At 33.3% G+C, this 18,884-nt stretch overlaps 3 protein-coding genes across 3 annotated transcripts; 2 read left to right on the forward strand and 1 right to left on the reverse strand.

The window, feature by feature from the left end:
• The first annotated feature begins 1,956 nt into the window (after nucleotides 1–1,956).
• Nucleotides 1,957–7,109, forward strand: LOC102630694 (uncharacterized). The gene is made up of 8 exons (XM_006466743.4): nucleotides 1,957–2,574; nucleotides 2,686–2,781; nucleotides 3,047–3,157; nucleotides 3,478–3,787; nucleotides 4,515–4,605; nucleotides 5,219–5,561; nucleotides 5,790–5,938; nucleotides 6,301–7,109. The coding sequence occupies exons 1-8, from the start codon at nucleotides 2,293–2,295 to the stop codon at nucleotides 6,824–6,826; spliced, it is 1,908 nt and encodes a 635-aa protein (XP_006466806.1). The 5' UTR covers nucleotides 1,957–2,292; the 3' UTR covers nucleotides 6,827–7,109.
• A 3,849-nt stretch (nucleotides 7,110–10,958) lies between these two features.
• On the forward strand, nucleotides 10,959–12,214 carry LOC102630387 (late embryogenesis abundant protein D-29). Its single transcript, XM_006466742.4, has 3 exons — nucleotides 10,959–11,185; nucleotides 11,440–11,543; nucleotides 11,649–12,214. The coding sequence occupies exons 1-3, from the start codon at nucleotides 11,082–11,084 to the stop codon at nucleotides 11,933–11,935; spliced, it is 495 nt and encodes a 164-aa protein (XP_006466805.1). The 5' UTR covers nucleotides 10,959–11,081; the 3' UTR covers nucleotides 11,936–12,214.
• A 2,660-nt stretch (nucleotides 12,215–14,874) lies between these two features.
• LOC102630086 (zinc-finger homeodomain protein 6-like) lies at nucleotides 14,875–17,632 on the reverse strand. The gene is made up of 3 exons (XM_052431537.1): nucleotides 17,039–17,632; nucleotides 16,780–16,872; nucleotides 14,875–16,353 (listed from the first exon to the last, which is right to left on the reverse strand). The coding sequence occupies exon 3, from the start codon at nucleotides 16,241–16,243 to the stop codon at nucleotides 15,152–15,154; it is 1,092 nt and encodes a 363-aa protein (XP_052287497.1). The 5' UTR covers nucleotides 16,244–16,353; nucleotides 16,780–16,872; nucleotides 17,039–17,632; the 3' UTR covers nucleotides 14,875–15,151.
• Nucleotides 17,633–18,884: the final 1,252 nt, after the last annotated feature.

The following is an 18,884-nucleotide window of genomic DNA, read 5'->3' on the forward strand; positions in this document are numbered from 1 at the left end:
TTGATGGTTTAGAGATCATTATCCTATAGATAAAATATTGTGTACACATAATAATTGATAACTAAAATAAATATTTTATATATTATTTTTATTTTTATTCATATTCAGTTATCTCAATATAATTGGTAATAATAATAATCTGTTTAAAATTTATGAAGATAATTTTAGATTTTTATAACATATATAAGGACATATATGAAATTATATTAAGTATAAAAGTAATTTTTAAAATCAGATTTTGAATAGTTACTCCTTTTTTTGGTTTTCAAAATCTGTTGTACGATGAGGTAATTTTTGCAAAACGATTTGTTAAAAAAAAAAAAATACCAAACATCAAAATTAGTTTTTATCTTCTCAAAATTATTTTTTATCTTCCCAAAAACAATCCCCAATGGGCCCTTACTACTAGTAAATAAAAACGTACACTTTAATAATAAACTTTCACAAACATGACATTAACAATCTAATAATAAATTTTGCCACTTGTTATTTATTTAATTATGCAATATTTGTTTTTATTTATCGTTTTGGTAGTTTTGCGTTATGTTGTCTACTTATATATTTAATTTTAGGGAGATTGCCAGTTTCCCCCCTACAGTAATCAACATATATTATTTTTCCCCCTTCTGCTTTTATAATGGCCAAAAACTCCTCTAATAGTATAAGTTTACAATATTACCCTTATTTTCAACTACTCTTTTATTTATATTTGTTCTAAATTAAATAAATCACATGAATAGAAACTAAATAAAAAATAAAGCATTAAAAATAAGAAATATTTGTTTTGATATGAACAAAAAAATTAATAATAAAATTTTTTTATACTTATTTATTTTTTGAAAATTTTCTTATAATAAATATATAAGAAAATTATTAGTCAAATGATAAAAAAATTATTATAAGAAAACTTGATTGACAAATAAAAATTTATTATAAGATAAATAATAAAATATTTTACCTATACTTTTTACATTTAATTTTAAAATATTACAAAATATTTATTATAAGAAAATGTTCACAAAATAAATAATTACAAGAAAAAATTTTATTATTAATTTTTCTACTCATATCAAAATATATATTTCTTGTTTTAATACTTAATATGGGCATTACATTCAATTATTAACAAAAAATTAGCCGACATCTAGCATATCGAACCCAATCCAAGCCGAGTTATTAGTGATCATTAGTAGAGTCTCCTGCTCTTTCTATGATGATATTTCCATGTGGGAGGAATTATTTTTGTAAATAAGAAAAAAAAATTATGTTATTTACAACAATATTTATTTAATTTAAATTTATTTTTACTGTTATTTTTATTTTCTAACTGTTGACAATTGATCACGCCGTAAAAAATTTAATGGTGGTCTTTCACTTATTTGTGTTAATTTATTTTGTTTTCATTTATTTCATTTGAAAATTTAAGTGTTGGGATTTTATCCATAACCCATGAGTAAACCATACCCAAACCATAATGAAATGGTTTTCTACATAAAACCAACATTTAATCCATTTTAATGATTTATCAAACCCAAACCATTTAATTTGGTTTGAGTTTGGATAAACCCATGGGTTGTGGGTTTATGCCCACCCCTACTTACTAGTATTTCTAACTAAACCATGCAAAACATCCACATATGCTAATTTTTTACTGCATTTTAGTATTTTCTTAAGGAAAAAATATTATCTTGAAAAAGAAAAAAATATTAATTTATGAGTTCCAGTGAAGGTGATAAAGGAATAAATCTAATCATTGTTTAAACTCCTAATAATTTTCATCAATTAGAAAAAAAAAATAGCAAGTGAGATAAAAAAGTATGTGATTTTTTAAAAGAGCAAAAGGGCGTTTAAGTGGTTAAATTATCCTAATCCTAATTGTTTTTACTTTCCAATTTTTTTTTGGGTGTTTAAAAGAAATAATTTGGTAAAAAATAAAGAAAACCCAGTAGCGTTTGACCGAGGGAGCGAAATAATTCTCAACCGATGCAGGAATGAACGAACCCAGGACTAGAACGCAAAACTGTTAACACCCGAACAACCTAAGGCCCACCCGAGACTCTACTCAACGCCCCGCCCCGCCCCCCGCCGAGCAATACGGTGCGTTTAGCCTCCAATTGGCTTTTGCTCCACGTAAGTGCAATAGTTTTTGCTTAAACCCCATCAACCAGAGTCTCTAGGGTTTATCCGGTGGCGTCAGACGCTAAACCCTAAAAATCCCAATTTTCACATGATCACTCGAATTCAAAACCTAATTTTAATTGAGCACATAAAGTAATTACTTAATCATTACCCATGCCTGCGTCGAAATTATCTTCATGTTTAGCAGTGGCCGCCGCGGTGGCCTCCCTCTCTACGGCCTCAAACCGAGCATTCGCGGACGCGCCGTCGCGATTTTCTTTCTTCTCTTCCTCTCCTCAGCCTACGTCGAGTGGCAATGATGAAGCGGAACAGACGGCTGATGCGAAGAAATCGAGAGAGCCTGAAGAGCCAAGAGGATCAGGATTCGATCCCGAGGCCTTAGAGAGAGCTGCCAAAGCTCTCCGCGACTTCAATAGCTCACGTCACGCCAGAGAGGTAGTAATAGTTTTTTAATAGATTTTTTAATTTGTTTTATCTTAGCTCGAGAGTGCTTGTTTTAATTTTTCGTATGATGTAATAATAAGAGAATCGCTTTTATGTCGACAGGCTTTTGATATTATGCGAAAGCAGGAGCAAACACGGCTGGCAGAGTTAGATGTTGAGAAAGTTCACTATGAAGCAATTCAATCTCAAGTTGATGTTGTGAGTGATAAAGCTTTATATTTTGTTCCCCCCTAAATTTTTATGGGAATATTTGATGCTTTTCCCATGCAGGGTATTGCAATCAACCTTCTGCTAAGTTTGTTGCACATGTTGCATTATGTAACTGTTTATGCTTGGAATTTTAGTTTTGATAGCGTGCTGAATTTCCTTGTATACACCAGCTCACAGGGGCCGTCTTTATTGCATAAATGTTTGTCAAACTGCTCTGGACTTCAAGTTATAATGTAACTATATGCTTTGGCAGGAAAGGCAACGAAAGCTGGCTGAAGAACACAGAAATCTAGTTCAGCAAAAAGCGCAAGCAAGGGCGCAAGGGCTGCGAAATGAAGATGAGCTGGCCAGGAAAAGATTGCAGGTGCATGAACTAACTTTATATATAAGCTTATTACAAATTGGATTGAAAAATCTTTGTGCTAGTTGAAAGAAGTCATCAAATTGCTCAGCCATTGGTTGTCAACTAGCAGAGCCTATACTATGTTTTAAGCTTCATTATACCTGATTTCTTGGATCTTGTAATAGATTAAAATTGGGCATGCATTGTTTTATTAGTTGAAATTAAATGAGGATCAGAGCAAGTCAACTAAGCTTCCTTATTAGTTCTTTTTATAGAATTCCTTTCTTCCTGACAGAAATATTTCTACCATTCACATGATATGGTGCTGTCTTTCTTTGCAGACAGATCATGAAGCTCAGAGGCGGCATAATACTGAATTGGTTAAAATGCAAGAAGAGTCTTCCATACGAAAAGAACAAGCAAGACGATCTACCGAAGAGCAAATACAGGCTCAGCAGCGCCTGACTGAGAAAGAAAGAGCTGAAATCGAAAGGGAAACCATTAGGGTTAAGGCTATGGCTGAGGCTGAGGGCCGAGCCCATGAAGCAAAATTAACCGAGGACCACAACAGGAGAATGCTTATAGAACGAATAAATGGTGAAAGAGAGAAATGGCTTGCTGCAATTAATACAACTTTTAGTCACATTGAAGGTATGCAACTGAATAACATGTTTTTTTATCCATGTTGACTGTAGCTTTGGCTGACTCTAGTTATGTTTTCCCTTTGGATATAACTTTAACACTATTGCTAACATATCCGAATAATATTTAATTTATTCAAATGGAGGCTTTCTGCTTGTTCTTTTTCCATGACCGCACAATTCTGCATTTGGCATCATTTATTTATCCTCTTATACATTTTGTTCGCTTACCAGCTATTTGTTTTCATATGTTATAAGCAGCTTGCTATATACAACATAGTGCTTAAAGCATAATTGCGACATCAACATTCTACAGTGAATTAGTTTTTGATTATGTTGTTTAGCTTTTGCAATTGTATTCTTTGTTTTAATGTATACAACAGAGAAGTTTATACTTCATGGAAATTGTAGAAATTTAATCATAAATAATCAGTTGAATGAAATCTCTAATTCTAGGTAGTTGTCATTTCTGTGGGTTCTTTTTAAGATTTTTATGACTTTGTTTTTCTCAGTAATTTTTGAAGACTGATGGGAATATTTTAATACTTTCTGCTTTACAATATCTGAAGCCTGGATCACATAAATTTATCTTGAAATGAATTGAATCTGCTTAATTAATTTGTTTTGCCTCATAAAAGTTACACTCTCACATTTAACATCATAAGTTTTTTTCATCTTTCAGTTATCAATAAAAACTTGCATCTGGTATAACCCTTTTTTTAAAATTAAATTTACAGAGGGTGTTAGGAGTCTATTGACTGATAGGAATAAGTTGGTTATGACTGTTGGAGGAGCTACTGCATTGGCTGCAGGAATTTATACAACTAGGTATGAATGCTTCTTTCCTTTCTGCCATTAACTCATTTTTCAGCTACTCTGAGAGAGAATAAATTTTGCATTGCATATTTATCTTGCCTGGGTGTTATTTTTTTAATCATATGCTTTTTCTTTGGGAAATTTATCTTCACTAGGATGCGAATAGCGTGCGCTGTTCACAACATTTTATATGGAAAGTTTGATTCTTCTGATAAATGGGTACAAATTGGACATGCCAGGCACGAGTTAGTTATCTAGAAGCATGTTAGACTGAAACCGCTACAGCATTTTGACCACTTTTACTACCACTGTACAGCCACTTCCCCCCTCTGATATCATTGCATTCAACTAGCAACACCTCTGCACCACCACTGTAAAGTTGCAAACTCTCACCGGGTTAGCCCATTAATTAATTCAATCATATGGCAAATAACTGTTTGCCAATAGCTTGATGTATGTTGATTTTCATTAGGTCTTTCAAATTTGTTTTTGAAACGTTATTTTTTAGGTGGTATAACTCTATTGATATGGATATTATTGCCTAATTCAAAACCCTGTTAAAATGGTCAATTGCTATGGGACTCACCATCTGAAATCTCTTTGATTTTTCTTGCTGTGTTTTCAGAGAAGGTGCTAGGGTTACATGGGGTTATGTTAACCGTATACTGGGACAGCCATCACTAATTCGAGAATCTTCCATTGGTAAATTTCCATGGTCAGGATTATTGTCTCAAGCCATGAACAAAGTTATTAGGAATAAGACATCAGCTGGGACAGCAGGGCCCGTTGAAGCAATAAAGAATAATGGAGATATTATTCTGCATCCTTCACTACAAAGAAGGATACAGCATCTTGCTAAAGCTACCTCCAACACCAAGATTCACCAAGCACCCTTTCGCAACATGTTGTTTTATGGGCCTCCGGGTACTGGTAAAACTATGGTTGCGAGAGAGATAGCTAGAAAATCGGTATGGTGTAGCTAGTGCTTCAATTTATTTTGCTTTTATGGTTTTTGTTAAACTTTTTGTTACATTTCAATATATAGTCTATAACTACTGTCGCTGTGTCTTGAGATGGAGCAAATCTCTATAGGATAAATAGCAGCATGAGTAAACGTATGGACTAATGTTAACGATTTTGATATACACTCTTGTCAATGCATTTGAGGATGTTCAATCTTGCGTCTTATACTATAGGGATTGGATTATGCCATGATGACAGGAGGAGATGTTGCACCTCTTGGTGCACAGGCTGTTACCAAGATCCATGAGATATTTGATTGGGCGAAGAAATCAAAGAAAGGCTTGCTGCTTTTTATTGACGAGGCTGATGCATTTTTATGCGAGTAAGTTACAATCTTCATCACATATTTTATCAAATTGGTCCTTGAAAAATGATTGAAATATACTGGTTCAGCAAATTTTTATTGGGTGGCTTCTATTTTTTGCGTTAACAATGACTTCATACTACTGTATTTCAACAAGAGTTTGGTAGTTTCTCTTTGGCTTGGAAATCTGCATCTTAATTTGTGTTTGATTCTCCATTTTTCAATCTAGCCAATTTAAAGCTTCTCATTAATATATTAAGTGCAATTGCTTGAAAATTTCTGAACTCTAATAATAGTATGTTTCCATTGGAGGTTATTTGTATCTCTTTAATGAATTATGGTTGAGTTTCTTTCAGCAATCAAGATTTTATATAATGCAGGCGCAACAGTATACATATGAGTGAAGCTCAGCGGAGTGCTTTAAATGCTCTGCTCTTTCGAACTGGTGATCAGTCAAGAGATATAGTTCTTGTTCTTGCCACCAATAGGCCAGGAGATCTTGACAGTGCTATCACTGACAGAATTGACGAAGTGATCGAGTTCCCACTTCCCAGAGAGGAGGAGCGTTTCAAACTGCTGAAACTCTATTTGAAGAAGTATCTTTGTTCCGATGAAGGTGATAGTAGCTCATTGAAATGGGGTCATTTGTTTAAGAAGCAGCAGCAGAAGATAACTATAAAAGATCTGTCTGACAACGTGATTCAAGAGGCAGCCCGGAAGACAGAAGGATTCTCCGGCCGTGAGATTGCAAAACTCATGGCCAGTGTTCAAGCAGCTGTCTACGCCCGCCCAGACTGTGTATTGGATTCCCAGCTGTTTAGAGAAGTTGTCGAATACAAAGTTGAAGAGCATCACCAACGTATAAAATTAGCAGCTGAAGGTAGTCAGCCAACTAAAAATCAGTAGTAGGCTCAAATTTTCATTTTTATGAAAGCATCACCCATTATTTGTTAAAGAAAATTGCATTTTTGTCGATGAAATGGCCTCTACCATAAAACGTCCTGTTATGGCCCTTGTCAGGGAATTTGCTCGAGTTATTATTAATTTTTTTTTCAACCCTTCTTTCGGGGAGAGGGGCTTCTCATAATCTCATCTATATTCACATATATATGGTGGAGAAATTTTCTTATGATTGATTATTTGTTTTGTAAGGTCATGTATAATTAATCATGTTTATTTTTTTGGCTTATGGAGAAGGTTTTTATTTATATTATTTCATTTATTTTAAATATAATTTTTTGGGCGGTAGGAGTTTAACATAGGGGCGTGTTTGGACTATTTGAAGCAAATGTTTATCCTATCATATGTTTGTAGCATTCAAGAGGCGTTTTCAGAGCTCGCCATATAATCCTGCAAACATTAGAAATTTATCTCGTGCATGTGATTTCATAGAATTAGATTAATTTCATTTAATAATTTATCAATACTACAATTATATTAATCTATGACAAATAAAATACACACACATATTAAATAATTTAAAAAATACAAAAACTGCCACATCAATTTATCATATAACAAGAAATAATATGTGAAAATAATTATTAATTTAAAGCTTCTGATTATGCCTATATGTACTTGAACATGGCAATTATTACATATGACAGTAGTTTGACGGTGTTTTTAAGGGCAAAAGCAATAGGATTTGAAAAGTCTGCTTAAGAGTTACTAATTAAACATGGTAATTACTTGTAGTTTGAAAGAGATGGGGAAGGGCTTTGACGTTGATGACGATGAATTTGACGGTGGCCGTGGGATTGTGGCTGATGGAAATCCAATGGAGAATCGGACTGTTAGGAGTCCCATTGAAGATGGATAAGCCGATGACTATGTGTTAAGCAATTATATACCCTATTCAGTATTCTCCGTAAATGTCTTCTTCGTGATCTACGTGCATCCATCGCCCATTAATATATTAGAGTAATGATATGCTTAAAATGTTAGGATTCAAAATTTATAAAACTTAAAAATTCAAGTTTTCAATCTGACCATGAGATAAGATAGTTCTAATAGAGTTTTATCTCAAATAATGTGTCACTTGATGTGGGGATGGATGCAGGAATTTTTTTTTTCCCTGCTGGGTTAATTTATAAATTTATTTAAATATGTACATGAATTTCATTATTTCAGTTCATATAAAGAACATACATATCAAGTAACACAACATTAAAATTCTTAAATACATATATTTAACAAAGGAAATGACAACAATAAGCTTATAATATGAATCAGTAAAATTATATTAAAAAAGATTATTTATGAAATTCATGTTTATTTTAGTGATAGAAAATGTGAAATACTAAAATAATTTGATTTAACAAAAATAAAAAGGACAAGTGTATATGATTGTGAAGGAAATGAACCATGAAAAAATATTATTAATTGTTACTATATCGTTTTGTAACCTTTTAATATTAGCGACCATGTTACAATATATTAACACATTTTTGTTTTCAACTAAATCAGATCGTTACGCTTTTTATAATAAATTAAAATAGAAATAACGTTGTAGTCCCCTTATGATTTTAATTGTTTCAATAAAGATATAATTTAATCAATTTATAAAATAAGTCTCTAATTCTAATTGAAAAAGACAAAAGCGTTAAATTTAGGACATACTTAAAAATAAAATAGTTATTACATGAAGAATTGAAAAAATAAAAAGGGTATAAGTGAAATTTTCCTAAGCTGTGTTTCATTCATTCGTTGGTAGTGTAAAGTTATCTGATAACGTAAAAAAGTCCATATAACTACTAAACATATGACAATTTATTAATCATTGACACGTCATTTACAAAATTAGGTGAAAATAAGTACTTACTTTATTGATTTTTATTTTTATTTTATATATGTTGCTAGTTATCAGATGTTGAGTTGTTTTTTTATAATAATGTTTACTTTATAAATATACATGAAGAATTAAATTTCAGTTTTTAAGATCTAGAGATTCGCTTAATAAAGTTGTTAAAAACAGTAAAATGTGGAGAGGTTTTTGGATAGGATTTAAGATCATCTCCTAATATTTTTCTCTTCTAGACTTCAAACTTTAAAAAGAAAAAAAAAATTGGCTTAATTACAAATGAAACGAAAAGGAAAAAAATTGATTTGATTGTCAATATTAAAATTCAAAACTTAATCTTAACTACTCATTTTTTTTCGGAAAGAAAATACAAAAAAAAAAAAAAAAGGATCCTTATTCTTTTGGGTATCAATTTGATTCAATCGGTAATAATTTGTTAATTGATTCAAGAGAAGGAGTTGCTGCATTGGCTGGCTGCAGGTATTTATAGCTTCTTTCTTCCTGGCAAATTTCAGTTACTTTGAAAGACACTATAATTTATTAATTTCCGTGGCCTTGGATTGAATAATTAATATGTTAAATATGTGCATGCTGTATGATCACACACAGCAATAGCATGTTTGAATGGAGAGAAAGTTGGGCTCTTCTAATATGTTTATTCATTTTCATCAAGTAAATAGCTTTCTAACGTGCCTACCAGTTGATGGCAAATTGATCAAGTACCCACCGGCCACTAACCACTTCCCAAATAAAGAGAGGAGAAGACGAGGAGCTAGCTAGCGTTTCAATCTCCATTTTGATTTGTCTGGTGATATGATTCTGGAATTTAGAGGCTGCTCGGAAGACACAGGGATTCTCTCAAGGTTGCCACTTGTCACCAGTCAACCACCCAAAAATAACGTCATAGTCTCAAATTTTCTTTTTTTTTTTTTGCCCTTTTTCACTGCAAGAATGAAACCTATTCTTAGCTCCTTGCTGAACTTGGCACGACAATGAAGATTGAAGAGTGGTTGAATTTTCTCTGTTGTCTGAATGGGCTGTGTGGCCCATCTGATGTCGTTTCTCTTTAGATGGGTGCTAATGTATGTTGCTGCCATCCCTTTCATATCCTCTTACTACCCCCCAACCCATTGCCCTTTCTTTTTTCAGAATTAGAAGCCAGCCCCTTTCTTTGTTTAAATAATTTTAAAAAATAAAAATCACCAGGTACTTTAATTTTATAACCTAATTAAATATACATCTTTGTAATAAATTTTAATTTCCAAATACTGTCAATACAATAGAAACTGCAAACAGAGCAATAATACTGTCATATAGCTTTTTACGATTTAAATTTAGTTCCCATAAATTTTGTGTAACAGTGAGTAGTTAAAGCCAATTGATAAGGCAAATAACATTAGAAATCGTTCGAATAACATTTTAGTCAACGTGATTAGCTTACGCTCTAATTGAGACGAAATTTGTTCTGATCTAAACGACTCGTGAGGAGATTTTGATATTAACATTTTGCAGTGATATTAGATGATACTCTGATTCAAACGACTTTATAAAAGAGATTTTGATATATAATCCTAAAAGAGGAGTTTTTATTAGTCAAAGACTTTAGAAAAGCAAAAACAATTATGTATATATTTTTAATAATTATTTTAAAAATTATAATATTATCAAAGGAAATTATAGGTTTATTTTTAATCAACTAGAAACCTGCAATAACTTTTTCAATAGAATTTATCAAATAATTAAGTACGATTATTATTATTATTTCTGCAATACAACTATCAATAATTATTTTAAAAATTATGGTATTACCATAGTAAGAGGGCAAATAAACTTTACTCTTATTTATTTAGTACCACTCAAAAACTTAAATTTCTAGAATAATGTGAATAATAGAAAAAAGAACCTAATTTATTACATAATTTTGAGGATTATTCCATGTTTATATTGCATGGACCTTATTCATTAATTCATACGTATGATATCAACAACTTTTAAAATTCATAATTAATGACATATATCCTTAGTATCCGGAGAAAGAAAGAAGAGTAAGCATTCAATTCAATTCAAAGGGAAGCATAAGATGCGGACAACAGTGGTCTTGCCATGATACAAGTGTCAAAAAACTAGCAATTTGCTCTTTACGGAGGCCCTCCTAGATCGCCACGTTACTCTGAGTGATGCCACGTTTCAGCAATTAACAGGCTCTACTCTCTCTCTCTATATGTATATATGACAGAGCAGCGAACTAAGACATGGGAGGAATACGAGATATTGAAAAAGGCCGGTTTGGTTAAGAGTTTATGTGAGGCATTTCAACTTGGTAATTAATTAATTTTATTAGTGTGAGAAAGTTAAGAAACCATGGGGAAAGGGCAGGTGGTGCTGTTGATGTTGATCACGTCGATGTTACTGACGGTGGCCGTTGGATTTTGGGAGGCGGTTCATGACACGGAGGGCGGAGAATCGTACGTACCATCTTTTCCCTAAGCCTTCTTGGTCACGTCCATTTTTTGTTTTTTTCTACTTACTTACACACATTAATTGTATTTTGTCTCCTTAGTTAGTCACCAGCATTATGTAATAGTAAGGTGATTGGAAAATAGTATTAATGATTTATTATGTAGATAGCCAACTATTATTTATAAGATATAAGGAATAAAAAGTTTTTGATATTGATTGTTGCAATTAATGCTATTGGTATTGGTATGCTGTTCCCCAGGGGATTCAAAGTAGACAAGCGTATTGAAGTGGGTCATGATTTGGTGGACGGTGCTGCGGATGCTGCCTCGAAGGCTAAGGACACAGTGAAATCTGCTGCTTCTGGTAATAATTAGTTTTATGCTCATATCCTTGTATTTATTAATTATGCGGTAGTAATTGTTCATTTTGTTTAAAATGTTACTGTGGCATATTTATATATGTTTTCAGGAGCATCACAGTATGCTGCGGATAAGGCAGGTGAGGCAGCCAACATGGCCCGCGATCAAATGGACAATGTAAAAGACTTTGCTACTGGTAATGCCAGAAAGACATTGGAGAATTTTGATGCTACAGCTAAGGCAGCGAAGGCATATGACGAAGCTAAAAGTAAGGTGGGCGAGGCCAAAGACAAGGCATCACAGACCGCCACTGTCGAAATCAAGGGTAACTATGAGGCTGCTAAAGAGAAGGCATCGAAGGCCACCGCTGATCTTGGTAAAAAGATGACAACTTAATTAAGAAGGAAAGGACCTTTATGCTAGCTAACTAATTATGCAGCAGCTGTCATGAGCTGAAGCTCAACTCTGCCTGCTGCTTAATTGTGAGTCACTATATTTAGTTACTATATATACTTTCTTTTTCAGGATTCATGATTATTCGAAACTCTTCCTGATGGAATTCATCCGTCATCTATGTATTTATCTGTTTTTACTTTTCGATGGTAGCAATAAGCAGTCTGCGGTGTTTTGTATTTACTTTCAATTTGCAATAAAGTCCTACGTCATTCACACACATGTCTAAAAAGCATATCATCAATTGATCCGATTCCCAAATACTTGTTTGCTATGAAACCGCCATGATTCCGACAATCCAATTGTCACTGCGTAGATTTGTAAGTGATCGATCAAATTGTTGCCTTATAGAAATTCAAGCTTTCGTATTGTATAGTGAGCAATAGATAAAGATTCAAGACTTTGTGTGAGGCCATTGGAATTTGGAAGGGCTAGAGAAAGGTGAGAGACCAGTTCATTTGTTAGAGCGGGTCATTGATCTAAATTTTGTATGTATAAGTTCACTAAATAATACCAGATTAAATAGTACTAGATTTCTCTGGTGTTCCAGAAGCAAATTCACGAGGACTAAATTTCAAGGCAAATAATAACATATATTGCGTGAAAGCTAGCAGTTCTTTCTAAAATCTAAATATCTAATTATATGAATTAAGCTCGTGCATGTCAATTAAGGAAGAAAACATAGGAAATATTTCCAATGAGATTAACTTAACAATATTATAGAACAGGTCTAGAAATGGGATTTTCCATGCCAAAAAAGTACTGAGATCAAACTCCTATGGGTAGAGAAAACGTTCTGAAATTTGTAAATGTATAGGCAGACATAGATAGGAAGCTGCTAGATTAGTTGTTCCAGTAACTAGATGGGACGCTTGATGATTATTAAGAACTAAGTACAGAAGTGTATGTGTTTGTTTTTTTTTTTTTTTCTAATACATTTGTTGTTTGTTTTATTTTTCCCTGTTAATTTGCAAGTTATTTGAGTTTTGCTATAAGTATTGTGACTCTTGGTTGACCTCCTAACTTTCCCATAACTTCCTAGTAAAGATTTCTTGTATCTCGATTTAGTGCACTAACCTTATTCCTTCATCGGCGCATATGAATGTAACTTTCTGTTCTATATATCATCATTTGATTATTAAATATAGGTTCTATTTGGGATTGAAGTATTTTAATTTTTAAGTTACAATTGGTATGAAAAAAAAAATTTATAATTATAAAATAAAAATTAATTAATATATAGTAAATATAAATTTTAAATAATATTTTTTACAAAATTATTAAACATATAATAGATTTTCCATCATACAAGTGAAAAATTATAAATTATAATTATAAAACAAAACATATATAGTAAATCATAAATCATAAATCTTAAATATGATTTTTCACTTGTATAATGAAAAATCATATTAACATAATTTTCAAATTACAGCCGTTAGTGTTTACCAATTTTAGTGCTGTAACTTTTAAAATATATCTGTTCAATCTCAATTTCAAACATATCCATACTCGACTCTCTCTGTCGGTACGGTGTATGCACATTATTCATGCAACCATTATGTGAAGGCAGTATTTATATGTTTCTCTATTCTCTCGTGAAATAATAATTCTTCTTGCACTTGAAAATATTGGTGATTTTCATTTTTCTTCATCTCCTCTTGTGGGATATGTGTGCTTCCATGAACATCACTGCTGGGCCAGGCTGTGCGCAATAAATGAACTGTGAAAGTCAACATTTGCACACAGCTTACCCAAATGGTTTACCATGAGAAGATTGACGTGATGGTCTCATCAACTGTATACAGATTTCCTTTTAGAAACTTGTCCTTGGTGCTTAATACCATTTTACTCCCAAATACTGACCTTCTTGGGCTTCATAGTTAATATATTTTTGCCTCCGGGGATAAATTTTAAAAAACAGGTCTGAAAGTTCTGAAGAATTCTCAAATATCTGCTGTGATGACGTGACATTCATATATATATATATATATATAGAGAGAGAGAGAGAGGAGCGGGTGCCGTTATTCCTTTAAAATATGAACATTCTCTTAAGTTGTGAGATTTAATAAGATTACTTTTTAATGAATTATAAGGTCGTACAGTATAATAACTTGAAAAATTAACTCTCTTGAATCCCAACACTTGAAAGTATGTTGCATAAAAAAAAAAACTGAGGGCGCCTATGTTAGAGAGGAACTATTATGTGTGTGTGTGTATATATATATGGGAGTGTGTATGTTTATAGAAATTTTCATGTGGCGATGTAAACGCCATTGAATACACACACACACACATTAGTTCACGGCTTATTCTATTTTTTTTTTTTTGGGAGATATTATGCATTATCTCATAAGAATATCAACTTAGATTTAACATCAAATCATGAGCATTAATCAAAAGAAAGAAATTACTTTAAACAGTGCACATTCAGACGGCGTTAAAGAGCGCACATTCAAACATAAATCAAGAATAGTGGGAGAAAAACATTGAACCGGGAAATGTATGAAGTGTCACTTTCATAAGCACACCAAGATCCGTCTATAATGGCTTTAATTCTTGAGGGAAATGGATCATTATGTGTGGTAGGGCTTCTATGATTAGGGGCCAATTGGGCAATGCAGAAAACAATTACATAAAATATCCAACCAAATTAGAGCTGAAGGAAACAGAAGTTAAAACAAAGCCACTGACACCATGAAATTTACACTCACGTTCATTACTTTGTATTATTATTATTATAACTATTATTATTTATTTTTCGTTGTCTTTTCTTTGATTTTCTTTTTATTCTAAACTTTTCCTTTAGTGAAATATCTCGAGTCATCAATGTGCAGAGGAGAGGTAAGATCTGAAGATGTTTAATAACAAAACATAGACGATTAAACTAATGTCTTCTGATGATTGTATAACTCAGGATAAATAATTTTTCAGACGATTGCAATATTTTGCAATAATGTCAATTAAATTGACATTGTCCAGAAACTGAGGAAAATCAATAAATAATTTTCAGTGCTAGCTAGTTGCAATTAATGTGTAATCTTCCTCCCTAGCTACTTGATTATTCACATCTAAAGCTAATATCTAATTAATTACTTGTGCACGAATTGATCTGCATCATCATCTTGGAGAATCTAATAAAATTATTAATTCTCATGCTTACTCATGCTTCTTCTTGGAGGCTTGTTTATTGTTATGCATCCAAACCTTGAACACTTGTCTTTTCACTCCAACTTGAGTACAGAAATCATGCACTTGTTGATCATCTTGCTTCTGAATTCTCCATCCCAACGTCTCTGCAAACTCCATCATCTTGTCTTTCTGTTCCTGGGAAAACTTTGTCCTAAACCTCTTTTTCTTGGCCTGCATCGATGTCTGGCCACCTGCACTAGAATGAAACATGTTGAGATCCTCGCTTGACGACTCATCAAGGCCCCCGCTACTGCCCCCGGCCCCGCCCCCGCCGCCGAAGGTCATCATCATAGGTGCAATCGAAGCCGTCTGAGGACTAGTATAAGAGATTCTATGATGCTGCTGAAGATGATGAAACGGAGGAGGAGGCTGCTGCTGTTGTTGATGATGATGATTTCTCTGGGTGCTGTTGTTTCTGCTGGGGTAGTTATAAGGATAAAGAGAATGTGCTGCATACTGTGACTGAGATTGCGAGTCCCCATCAATTTCTTTGCGATGAAAATTTCGGTGGCAGTCACAAGCTGCACATTTTAAGCCTTCCGGGGTGCCATCTTCACCGCTTGGCATGAATTCACCACAGCCATCAATAACGTGATTTCCCATGTTGGCCGCATGATTCTTCAGACATTCCCTATATCTAATCGAAGATGCAGTGATGATTGCTGTCGATGTTGTTGGTGCTTGTGCTGGTGATCTTTGGTTTGATCTATTAGCTTCTTTTGTATTTGTGGTTGTGTTGGCAACCGATACAGGAACTGGATCTGGGTGTTGTGCTTCTGGATTTGATGATCCAGCACTTGGTTTGTTCTGTAGGTTTTGCTGCGTCTGTGGCTGTTGCTGTTGCTGTGAGTTCAATTGGTGATGACGATAAGGAGGGTGCTGATGCTGATCTAGGGTTTGAGGAAGATTAAAGATTGCTTCGCCGTGAACGGTACCTTGATCTCTTATCATTTCTCCCGCAATTGAGTTTATTGGTGTTGATACTGTTGAGGAAGAATCTCTGTTATAACGCATAGAGCTTGTCATCCCTATTTCCTTTTCTTTACCTTGCAGTTCCATCGAATCTGGTTTAAGACACAGACCTTGATCTACCTCTTGAATTCAGATTCTCTTTGTAACCATTACAGTCCTTGTAGTTTTTCAAACCCTAATCCTGACCATCTTTCGAACTAATAAGAAAATCGAAGAAAAAATTAAAAAAAAAGAAGAAGAAAAAGAGCACTCATTTAATCAAAGAAGTTATCAATACAACCAAAGATTAGTGTGTTTAATTTGATTTTGACATGCTTGGTGCTAAAACCCACCAACCCATTTTTCACTAATTGCAACCCTATTCCCAAGACGTAAGCAAGTGAGTGATGAGCAGTAGAAGACGGACAAGTAAAAGTGGATATTTAGAAGGTTTATGATTAAGCACTTATAATAATAATAATAATAATAATAATAATAATAATAATTCGGACAAAATCTTAAAATTGAAATAAAAGAAGTTTATAAACTGAAACAGGAGATGAACAATTAAGATGGGCCCTAATGGCTTTTTAATTAGTCGAGCTAATTCACAAGTGAAGTAATTAACAAAAATTAAGACTTACCTCAATGCAGCAGGCGGTAGATTTGATGAACGAAAGCACTGGTGTTACAGTACAGTTGAAATAGGAAACACCCTGAAGGTTATTTAGAGGTAACTAGCAAAAGAGATCATTAATTAGGAAACACAGGCTGAAATTGAATGATTCTTACATTGAATAAGAGAGAAATCTGGAATCAAATAATCAGAAAAGAGAGAGAGAGATAGAGAAAGAGAGAGAGGAGGACAAAGAAAGATGGGTAAAAGAAATTTGTGCTTCCTACCATCCATCCAAGTTCAACCCAACAAAATAAAATCGAGTATTAAGAGAGGTTAATGACAGTGATCAGGTAGCTAGCTTTTGCAGGAGAGAGAAGAGGGAAACAACCGACAAGCTCATGTTATTTCTCTTGCAAAGCCTGCACACTGGTCCAGCTCTTTAATTATTGCCTTTCCCCACTCTCTGCAACCTCACTGCAACCCTAAACGGACCCTATATAATGAATATGTGTTTTTATGTAAGAAAGAAGAAAATATAGATGTCATGACTCATGACTTGGGGTTGCTATCTATCTTTGCCTGGAATCTTCCTGCAATCTCACATTCCTAGATTTGTTTTAAGATGTGTGTTTATCAGACATAAACCCCAATTAGAGATAAGTGACGGAGATGCTAAATAAGAGTTGAAAAGAGCAGCAACAGAGCAATTTTTCTTTTGGTGGGTTGAGGGAATTAAAGTGTTAGAATGCTGGTCCACATGCAACACAGCACTTGTCCTTTTAGTGGTGTGTGTGTGTGTGTCAGATTCTTTCTTTCTTTCTCTACTCGAGGCCTGTTTCGAGTTTGTGTGCCGCCTGCAAGCGAGGTCTGAAACTCCACACTTTCCCTAGCCAATGACTTTATTTAACCCTCCATTTTTCCAAATTTTCTTTTCTTTTTCGCGTTGCAATTGATGCTGGGGGTCTGTGTTCTATTCACTATATTATTGGGCATCTTTTATCGCTTCATCGTTTACTTTGGCCTTTGTCGTTAGATTAGAGTGTGACGTTAGCCAACATCAAGAGATATCTTTCTTTACTTTATTATTGACTCTTTTCCTCTTTTCTCCTCCGAGATCATGTTTTGTTCTTTTCTGGTCCATTCTAAATAGCTACCTACCTCTAGGTTCTTTTACTTACTAGTTACACTCTACGTATACCATTTACATTATACTATGGGTATAAACTTTGATTCATTTATAGTACAATTAAATGGTGTATCAAGCATAACTAGAAAATTTATATTAATTATTAGACGCCAAAAGCCATAGTTAAAAGAAAATTATGGAGAGATATATTTATGAGTCATGTTATATCTATAATTTTTTTTTTATAATTTTTTTTTGTACAAATTAATATGTCTTTACATTACTGATTTAGTGAAAATTTAAAATAGTTAAAAAAAAGTCGTAGACTAAGTGATGTCTTCATTCAAATACTTAAATCTACTTGAATAAATATATTAAGAGAATAAACCTCATGAAGATTTAAACAATTAAACATATGCGTTGATTACCACTACGCTACAAATTTAGTGGTATTCTCTATGTTAAATGATAGACGTATAAAGCAACAAATCCATTATTTTCGATTTTAATAAATGAACTCTTGGCTCGATATTTTTTCTTTAGTTCTATTAGAATCCTCAAGTTTTTTTGGGGGATAATGGCAAAACCTACTTGTATTTAAATTGATTATGTTTTTGCATTATCTTGTGCACTTAATTTTTTGTTAAACTCCACTGTGTTAAATTTTTTACTAAGACACCTTTAGGCTTTAGCCGATACTTATTTTACCCTAAGTTGGGTCAAACTTCAGTCTAGTAAAGTCGGACGTATTGTTATAAATGGTAGGGGATCACATCCCGTGAACCCAATAAATCATGCTTATTGCACCATTCAATTTGCATCAAATGTGGCATAATTTATTACTGTATCTCGTTAAACTTCTAAAATCAATCTATTTTAATGTGCTGTCTTTCATAATTATTGTGTACCATGCGCATGCACGACTGTCCTTTCAACGAATTTGGCCCAGTCTAGTGAAATATGAACTAGAATAAACAGATTGTCATATCGTGCTCATTTCATAG

The sequence above is a fragment of the Citrus sinensis genome, chromosome 7 (assembly GCF_022201045.2).
Source record: "Citrus sinensis cultivar Valencia sweet orange chromosome 7, DVS_A1.0, whole genome shotgun sequence".
NCBI classification, from domain to species: Eukaryota; Viridiplantae; Streptophyta; class Magnoliopsida; order Sapindales; family Rutaceae; genus Citrus; species Citrus sinensis.

Excerpts from the sequence above, each read along its gene's own strand:
- LOC102630694 (XM_006466743.4), top strand. The coding sequence starts at position 2,293 with ATGCCTGCGTCGAAATTATCTTCATGTTTAGCAGTGGCCGCCGCGGTG. Across the intron at positions 2,575-2,685 it reads GCTCACGTCACGCCAGAGAG|GCTTTTGATATTATGCGAAA; the intron begins GTAGTAATAGTT and ends TTATGTCGACAG. Across the intron at positions 5,939-6,300 it reads GCTGATGCATTTTTATGCGA|GCGCAACAGTATACATATGA; the intron begins GTAAGTTACAAT and ends TATATAATGCAG.
- LOC102630387 (XM_006466742.4), top strand. The coding sequence starts at position 11,082 with ATGGGGAAAGGGCAGGTGGTGCTGTTGATGTTGATCACGTCGATGTTA. Across the intron at positions 11,186-11,439 it reads GACACGGAGGGCGGAGAATC|GGGATTCAAAGTAGACAAGC; the intron begins GTACGTACCATC and ends GCTGTTCCCCAG. Across the intron at positions 11,544-11,648 it reads AGTGAAATCTGCTGCTTCTG|GAGCATCACAGTATGCTGCG; the intron begins GTAATAATTAGT and ends ATATGTTTTCAG.
- LOC102630086 (XM_052431537.1), bottom strand. The coding sequence starts at position 16,243 with ATGGAACTGCAAGGTAAAGAAAAGGAAATAGGGATGACAAGCTCTATG.